Here is a 9,622-nt window from a genome sequence, read left to right as displayed (position 1 = left end):
CACACTCTATTTCAGATCTTTAGCAATAAACACTATTTTACTTTTCTCTAAGGGGGGGGGGGGGAGTTTAAATTCACGAGCGTTGATTTAATGCGTCAAACAAGCACGTTATTCGAGTCGGTTTGTTTTTAAAGGTGCGTAAAATATTTTTTTTTCCTCAATGTTACCTGTTTGCACACCCCACCCTTTCCCTGCCACCGTTCGTTTAACAAGCTAAAGCGCCTCAGCAGGTGCCGCGCGAAGCCTCTTGGAAGTTGTAGTCCGAGTCAGCAGCTCCTGATAGGAGAGCAGGGCAATCTACTGCAATCAGTTGACTACAATTCCCGAGCTGCATCGAGGCCCCAAGCGTAAGCGTAGGGAAAACAAGCGGGGCCGGCAGGTGGAAGACGCTGGAGAAGGGTTTCTCTTTTTTTCTCCTCTCACCTGGGTTTGGAAATGGCAGTGAAAAAGAGCGGAGCATGGAAAGGGTTGCAGCAAGTTTTATCTGTAAGTCGTTTAATTTTTGAAAAAGGTTAAATTGCTTCGTAAGATGATTTAAAATGCACCTAACGTTTGGTGAGGAATTGCACCTCTACTGGCCAGATACCCTGTAACAAAGAGCGGACTTCAACTAAATTGCATGTGGACAGAAAACTATTAACTTGCAATACATAAAATATAAAAAAAATCTTGACAGTGTGTCTGTGTTGCAAACTATTAGTACATTCGGTTTCATGCCTCTGATTTCCAAATTAAGTTGTGAAGTAACACTTAAAATTATCCTTTATTTCACTACTACCAGTCTGACGTTGCAAGTCACCGCTCCTATTTCTCCCCGTCTGATGCTAAAATATTCACCACCTTAAGTGGACTTCAGCTCTTTTAAAGCATACCAGACTGTACTGAATTCAGCACCACCGCCCACTCAATTGTCTCCTATTTTTCTTGAGAGTTTTGCACCCGCCCCCAAAGATAACACTAGCAAAATTCAAATTCTTAACCAGGTTTTGACTTTCAAGTTAACATGGCGCAACAAAACCTACACGATTCTTTATAAACTGGATCTTCATCTAATTTGTAAACCTGCATGTGTTTATGGAAGACTGCTACAACATCAGAAACTAAACCCTATTACACGTTTGATTTTGAAAATATTGCAGTAGGATGTGCATACAAGTACAAAGTTTCATTTTATGATCCCAGAAGAGATCATAAAGTTCTGTTGCCATGTGGTGAGGGATGACTAACTGACACATTTTGAGGCAGACAAGGTGTGCTCTAGGAGACTTAGTGAGGAATGATAGCAGTTCTCATAGTTTTGAACAAATAACAATACTTACAATTTAGAGCAGTAATACAATCTGCAATAAACATACAACTCATTTCAAATTAACGTGGTAAACATGGGTAACATATACTGTGAATACTCACTGTGACTATCAAATACCATCAAGACAGATCCCATGGATTTCTCACTAACTCTTCATGATGCAACTCAAACAGTAGATTGTCATCCTTGTGAAGTTTAATAACATTTGACAATGCTCCACTTTGCTGATCTGGACTTGGAGCATCCTTCCAACAGCCACTCCATTTTAAACTGGCTCAATGACTCCTGTTCTGGGTGATTACCATTCTGTCCTACGTCAAAGTTCCCTTGAATCTGAAAACTCCAACTCACCATGCAGTACAGCTACAATTTAGCACTTGGAACATGGAATCTACTGTTTGTCTCCTTTACGTACTTACTGACGTTTTTCACTCGGAGCAAGAGTTCAGAGGAGACAGGCAGTGTTCCTGAGAGGTCCTTTTAAGTATCTTGCAATAGGTCCCTTCCATATTGCTGGCCAGGGTTGAATGTTGCCATGTATCTATACTTGGAAGTGACTGTATCATAAATGTTACCAGTCACAGATTGTTGACCTGCTTAATACAAAATAAAGGTTGCAGCGAGAGGATGTCATCACAGCTACCTCTTGAAAGATAGAAACATTCACCATAATGAGCATTTCTTTGCAATGGTTTTAAAAATATACAAAATTCGTAAACTTCTAACAAATATAGGCTATACAGATAACCCTTTAACATACTTCAATGTATTTTAGATTTCACCTTTTTACTTAAGATGACATTATGTGTGGTGACATACACTTCACTGTACTCCTGTACTTCAGTACACATGACAATAAAATGTAAATCAAGTCGAAAGCAAGAACATGGAACAAATAGGATTAGCAGGATATAACATTTTACAATTAAATTATTTTGCAAGAATATACTTTATTCACAAAAAAACTTCACGTACGTACACAGTTACTAAAGCAGTTTAAATCTCTACAGTTTTTGCAAATGGTGAGGAAAATAAACATTGGGGTTTGATTTTTTTTTATTAGTTACAACTAATCCAAAAGTATTTTCTAGATACGCAAGGTACTAGGAACTATTTATATGTATCTGAGGCATCGGGAGAATCCAATAACTGAATGGACCCTTGTTGTACTTTGGCACAAAGTATGGTGGTCTTTCCCTACTGTGCCTTGGTGACAGCTGCCCCAAGCTTTGGTGCATCTTTCCCCACGTAGTCCTGGACCCTGAAATGTGCCAGCCTGCAATATGAGTGGGGGTTGACACTTTGCACAGGAAGATGAGCAAGTTTTGGGCAGACCACAGGGTGTCTTTCACTGGGTTGATGGTCTTACAGGCACAGTTATAGCGTCATAGAGATGTATAGCATGGAAACAGACCCTTCGGTCCAACCCGTCCATGCCGAACAGATATCCCAATCCAAACTAGTCCCACCTGCCAGCACCCGGTCCATATCCCTCCAAACCCTTCCTATTCATATACCCATCCAAATGCCTCTTAAATGTTGCAATTGTAGCTGCCTCCACCACTTCCTCTGGCAGCTCATTCCCTACACATACGACCCTCTGTATGAAAAAGTTGCCCCTTAGGTCTCTTTTATATCTTTCCCCTCTCACCCTAAACCTATGCCTTCTAATTCTGGACTCCCTGACCCCAGGGAAAAGACTTTACCTATGCCCCTCATAATTTTGTAAACGTCTGTAAAGTTGCCCCTCAGCCTCCGATGCTCCAGGGAAAACAGCCCCAGCCTGTCCAGCCTCTCCCTATAGCTCCAATTCTCCAAGCCTGGCAACATCCTTGTAAATCTTTTCTGAACCCTTTCAAGTTTCACAACATATTTCCGATAGGAAGGAGACCAGAACTGCATGCAATATTCCAACAGTGGCCTCACCAACGTCCCAGGCAACAGACTGTAGAGCACAGAATCCTGTGTCATGGAACTGTTTGGGACGAACCTCAACAAAAACCACTGCATCTCTCTCCAGACTTTCTTTACATTGGATCATTCCAGAAGGAGATGTGCAACAGCCTCGACCCTCTCGCAGCCGCTTTGAGGGCAGCGTGCGGTGGTGCAAAGTTTGGGCATTATTAAGGATCTTTCAAGTAGTTGCCTTCTTACCACCAGCCAAGCTCTGTCTTCGTGCTTGTTGGAAAGTTCTGGTGAGGAGACATTCTGCCAAATGGCTTTAACAGTCTGCTGAGGAAACCACCCGACAAGATAAACAATCTGTTTTTGTTGAAGGGTCTTGGGCTGACCACTTCCTGATGGACTTGTGGTCAAAGATATTTGTATCACAAATTTTTCCATGACGGTCAGGCCATATGGGATGGGCCAACTACTTGGAGCGTTCTGTGGCGACAAGACCAAACGTATCCTTTGTAACACTGGGAATCTCTGTATGTAGTGACACGAGGTGTTTGCGTACCAAGGATTTATGCTGTCCCTTCAGACCTGGTCCATTCATCAACCTCCAAATGAAGTAGAAGGTGGCTTGAGTGACTGTAGTGCTGCATTTTTGGGGAATAGGCCAGATCTGTACGACATAGAGCAACACTGAGAGGAAGTCACACCTGATGACCAGGCCTTTACCCGCTGTGGAGAGGCAGTGGTTCTCTCAGCTGCCCAGTTTCTGCCTTGTGAGACATTAGAGTTACAATAATTTAGTGTTAATATTATTATGCTCTTGAACTCTGCAAATAAGATCTCAGTTCAGTCCACAGCTCGAGTGTTATTTTTTTTGTGCAAAGGTGCCATCCCATTAATAAATCAGTTTTCCAAACTTGGTGATAGAATTTCATTTTGTGCCAATAAGGTAAAATTCACTCTTCCAGCAATTCATCTTTGTCTTGAATCAAGCCCCTTTGGTTTTTTTTTCTTTTGAGAATGTTATTGAGATGCTTTTTGTGTTCCATTGAAAATGTTCTTTTTCAGATCTGATACCTGTACACTTTTGAGGTCTTTCACTTTTGCCCATTTCACATCTGCTTTGTTTAATTCTTTCCATGGGTTCCGTTTTCTGAACAGTATAAAAGAAAATGATATAATTAGAGGATTTCACTAATCTAATTTGTAAATCTGCACCACTTTTATAATCACTCCTACGTACAATGGTTTTCTGGGAATGAATTAAGGAAAGGGAAAAGTGTTTGGCTGAAAGAACCACTTAATTTGTAAAAATATGATTCTTGAAGAAATCAGTGTTGTAGTGCACTTGATAAAATTCTGACATGCATATCTGATTTGTTATTATGCTTAGTGAAGGTTTTATGGTGAAGTGGCCAGCCTCTGAACCACAACCCTCAGGTTTGAGTCTCGATCCAGGATTTAATGTCTGTGTTCATAACTGGATCAAATGGGTTGACTTTCAAATTCTAAATCTGATCAAAACAGCAGGTGGAAGAGTGTGTGTGTCTCCTGGTCAACCAGGCTTGATATAGAATGGTGTTCCTTAAGCTGTAGCCTCTGGCAACTTGTTCCAGGCAAAACTAGTCATGCAAACAGACAAAAGCATGTGCTTTCTCTGCCTTGTGCTACCAGACATGGAAAAGAACCAAGACAACAAGGTGTGTTTTTAATGGCAACATTAACTGTTACAACCCTTGAAGTAGTTGATGGTCAATAATCATAAGTTGACATGTAAGGTTCAATCAAAAAGTGTGGCGTTGGAAAAGCACAGCCGGTCAGGCAGCATCTGAGGAGCTGGAGAGTCGACGTTTTGAGCATAAGCTCTTCATCAGGAATGTGGGGGTGCCCAAGGGGCCTGAGAGATAAATGGGAGGGGGGGGTGAGGCTGGGGGGAGGGAACGAGGAATGTGAAACGTAGATGAAGGTGGGGGTGATGGTGATAGGTCGAAGTGGAGGGTGGAGTGGATAGATGGGAAAAAAGATGAACGGGCCAAGAGGATGATGCCAAGTTGGAGGGTTGCATCTGTGATGAGGTGGAGGGGAGATTTGGAAACTAGTGAAGTCGACATTGAGGGTCCCAAGACAGAAGATGAGGTGTTCTTCCTCCAGTCATCAGCTGCTTGGATTCGGCGGTGGAGGTGGCTCAGGTCTTGCATGTCCTTGGCAGAGTGGGAGGGGGAGTTGAAGTGGTCGGCCACAGGGTGGCAGGTTTGTTTAGTGTGTGTATCCCAGAGATGTTCTTTAAAATGTTCTGCAAGTAGGCATTCTGTCTCCCCAATGTAGGGGAGAGCACATCAAGAGCCAATGGACACAGTAGATGAGGTATTTGGAGGTGCAGGAAAATCTCAGCCGGATGTTGAAGGATCTTTTGGGGCCTTGGATGGATGTGAGGGGGCAAGTGTGGGTGCAGGTTTTACATCTTTTGTGGTGGCAGGGGAAGGTGTCGTGAGTGGAGGGTGGGGTGGTGGGGTGTGTGGACCTAAGGGAGTCGTGGAGGGAATGGTCGCTGCAGAAAGCTGAAAGTGGTGGGGAGGGAAATATATCTTTGGTGGCGGGGTCTGATTGTAGGTGGCGGAAATGGCAAAGCATCATGCTTTATATCTGGAGATTGGTGAGGTAGAAGGTGAGGACCAGGGAGGATCTATCCTTGTTGTGGTTGGAGGGGTGGGGTAAACGGGCAGAGGTGTGGGAAGTGGAGGAGATGCACTGGAGGGCATTATTGACCACGTTGGAGGGGAAATTGTGGTCCATTGAAGTAGGAGACCATCTGGGATGTTCTAGAGTGGAATTGATCTTCCTGAGAGCGAATGTGGCAGAGGTGGAGGAATTGGGAGTAAGGGGTATTATTTTTACAGAAAGGGGTGGTGGGAAGAGGTGTAGTCCAGGTAGCTGTGGGAGTCTGTGGTTTTGAAGTAGATGTCTGTGTTGAGTCAGTCATCAGAAATGGTGATGGAGAAGTCCAAGAAGGGGAAGGAGGTGTTCGAGATGGTCCAGATGATCTTGAGGTTGGGGTGGAATGTGTTGATGAACTATTCAACCTTCCCATGGGAGCACAAGCTGGCACCGATACAGTACTTGTAGTGGAGGAAAAGATACAGAATGGTGCTGGTGTAACTGCGGAATTTCCATGTACCCAATGAAGAGGCAGGCATAACTGGGGCCCATGCGGGTGCCCATGGCTACCCTTTTGGTGTGAAGGAAATGGGAGGATTCAAAGGAAAAATTGTTGAAGGTGAGGACTACGTTCAGCCAATCGAATGAGTGTGTCGGTGGAAGGGTACTGGTTGGGTCAGCGGGAGAGGAAGAAACGGAGGACTTTGAGATCTTCGTCATGGCAGATGAACGTGTACAGGGATTGGATGTCCATGGTGAAGATGAGGCATTGGGGGCCTGTGAATTGAAAGTCACGGAGGAGGTGGAGAGCATGGCTGGTGTCTCAAATGTATGTGGGGAGATTCTGGACCAAGGGGTATAGGGCGGTTTCAAGGTATGTGGAGATACATTTTGGTGGGGCAGGAGCAGGCGGAGACAATGGGTTGACCAGGGCAGTCAGGTTTGTAAATTTTGGGTAAGAGGTATAACCAGGCGGTGCAGGGTTCCCGAACTATGAGGTTGGAGGCTGTTGGTGGGAGATCCCCTGAGGTGATGAGGTTGTTGATGGTCTCGGAGATGATTAGTTTGATGATAGGAGGTGAGGTCATGGTCGAGGGGGCAGGAGGAGGAGGTATTCATGAGTTGGCGTCTGGCTTCAGTGATGTACAGGTTGGTGCGCCAAACTACCACTGCCCTCCCTTGTCCGCTGGTTTGATGGTGAGGTTAGGATTGGAGCGGAGGAAGTGGAGGGCTATGTGTTGCGAGGGTTAGGTTGAATACTGAATTCACCAAATAGCAACAAGTGAAGCATGCTTGATTCTATGTGCCATATAATGCTTATTATGCATTCTAATGTTTTACCATTTGAAGGTTCCCCAATGGCTGGTGGATTAAAGTTCAGTCCATTGTAGTATGTAGATATCACGGTGTTCTGGTTCAACATCTAGACTATGTTGAGCTCTATGATGTTGGTTGGGTAGTTGTTAGGATCTTGACATGCTTGATGGGGAGCTAATTTCCACAGTTTCTGTTTCTACATTGTATCCAGTGAGCTTCGGAAGAAGAGTTACGGGACTCACCATCTCCAATAAGAGACAACTTAATCACCCCCCTTGGCATTAAAATGTTAAGTCTGTTTTCTCTAGAGATGCTGTCAGACCTGCTGAGTTTCTCCAGCAATTTATGTTTTTGTTTCTTTAAGGGCGTTTTTATAAAGTAATCCACTATGATGATAGTAATTGTTAAATTGCACATGCATTTTAATTTTTATTTGAAAATATGTATTTGTTTTATTCATGGATCTAGTAGTCCCTTTGCCTTCTATGCTGGATTATTGAAGCTGAAACTATCTAAAGTGGCAGATTTGCAAATCTATTCCATAATGAGATTTCTGCCTCTAAGCAGCCAAATTTTGGAAAAGAGTTAACGTTGATTGTTAAAGATCACAGGTTTTTGTTTCTTCCTTTCAGTGAGGTGAGATGAGTGGATGCTCTACTTGATGTGAACATGCAATCGTTGATAGAATGGTGTCCCTCTGACGTGGCCAATTGGTTGAATCGAGCTGGCTTTCGACAATATGCACAGAAATTTTTAGGTATTGAGAAACTGTATTCTTTAGAATGTTTATGTAATAGTTGTGCTTCTTAAATAAAATGACTGTATTTTCTTTGGAACAAAATTTAAATGAATGTGGGTATGCCTTTGTGGGAGTCAAATTCTTGGCACCTGCCACCTAGTTTCATGAATAATCTCATGTTATAAATAGGCCTTTCAAAAAAATCAGTCAGAGAGAGTCACAATTTACTTAGTGTCTCTCTCTCCTTTTGTTTTGTTTGCACATTATTGCCACTCGGACATAAGTGGAGATGTTCACTAATGATTTCACGATGATCAACATCATTTGTAACTCCTCTGATACTAAAACAGCCCATATCCAAATGCAACAAAACCTGGGGTAATATCCAGGCTTAGGCTGAACAGGGGCAGGCAACATTCATGCTGCACAAATACCAGGCTATGGCCATCTCCAATAAGACACAACTTAATCACCCCCCTTGGCATTACAATCACTGGATCTCCTACTATCAATGTTCTGGGGCTACCATTGAGCAGAAACTGAACTGGAGTTGCCATATAAACACAGTGGTTACAAGAGCACATCAAGAGGCTAGGAATATTGCAGTGAGTAACTTTCCTCCTGACTGTCCAAAGCCTGACCATTACCTGTAAGGCATAAGTCAGAAATATGGTGGTATATTCATCACTTATCTGGACAAGTGCAGATCCAGCAACACTCATGAAGCTTGACACCATCCAGAACACAGCCTGCTTGAATGAAACCATATCCACAAATATTCAGTCACTGCACCACTGACATTCAGTAGCAGCATTGTGTACTACCTAAAAGATGCACTGCAGAAATTCACCAAAGATCCTTAGACTGCACCTTCCAAACCAACAACCCATTCCATCTAGAAGGACAAGGTCAGCAGATGCATGGGAACACAACCACCTGTAAGTTCCCTCCAAGCCACTCACCTTCCTGACTTGGAAATATATTGCTGTTCCTTCACTATTGCTGGGTCAAAATCCTGGAATTCCCTCCCTGATGGTTTACCAACAGCACATGGATGGTAGCAGTTCAAAAAGGCAGCTCACCAATACCTTCTGAAGGCCAACTAGGGATTGGCAATAGAAATGTTGGCCCAGCCAGTGACACCCACATCACATAAATGAATGTAAAAAAAAGGATTCTAATTCCAGATAAACAATTATGCACCATTAACTTGTAAGTCTTCTAGTTGAAACTCTAACCAACTTCTAAAACTCCATTTCTATTTCTTATAAGAACAGACACAAAAAATGGTCACTGTCCACAGGGATTGCTGAAATAAGCCTTTTGCTAATTGGAATGCTGCTTCTAGGTCTCCCTCTCCAGATATGTTCACTTGTTTGCAGGAGTCACAGGGTGACTGGTTCACACTCTTAAAAGGTCCATGACTAATCAGTTAAAAGTCACAGCTAACAGAAGCTGGAAAGGGAAATAAACTGGCTATCTTCAGGCTAGAGATGCTTTTAACAGCAGAGAAAAACACAGCTTCTTCAGAGATTGGATTGTTTCTGACAAAATATTCACGTCAGCAAGCTGTCCAGCTACCTGGGAATCAATCACATAGTTGTTGGCAGAAGATTTCCGGCACGCTATGCCAGTGCGTCATGACAATGATGAGTGTCAGGTTACTTGCTTTAAAATGTGCAGCATTCCTTCAGTATTCTTGG

General features: G+C 43.2%; 1 protein-coding gene across 1 annotated transcript in view; it reads left to right on the top strand.

Annotated features, from left to right (window-relative positions):
- The first annotated feature begins 381 nt into the window (after positions 1-381).
- Positions 382-9,622, top strand: part of amot (angiomotin) — a 132,153-nt gene continuing 122,912 nt past the window's right edge. Inside the window, exons 1-2 of the mRNA XM_043704943.2 lie at positions 382-486; positions 7,813-7,937. Coding sequence (XP_043560878.1) covers positions 7,850-7,937 — 88 coding nt within the window. The 5' untranslated portion in view covers positions 382-486; positions 7,813-7,849. The remainder of the gene's footprint in view (positions 487-7,812; positions 7,938-9,622) is intronic.

The sequence above is a fragment of the Chiloscyllium plagiosum genome, unplaced genomic scaffold (assembly GCF_037043375.1).
Source record: "Chiloscyllium plagiosum isolate Xiang-an unplaced genomic scaffold, Cpla_swu_hap1 HiC_scaffold_11, whole genome shotgun sequence".
Lineage (NCBI taxonomy): Eukaryota > Metazoa > Chordata > Chondrichthyes > Orectolobiformes > Hemiscylliidae > Chiloscyllium > Chiloscyllium plagiosum.
The sequence above is the reverse complement of the archived record's forward strand: the minus strand, read 5'-3'. Positions and strand labels throughout refer to the sequence as shown.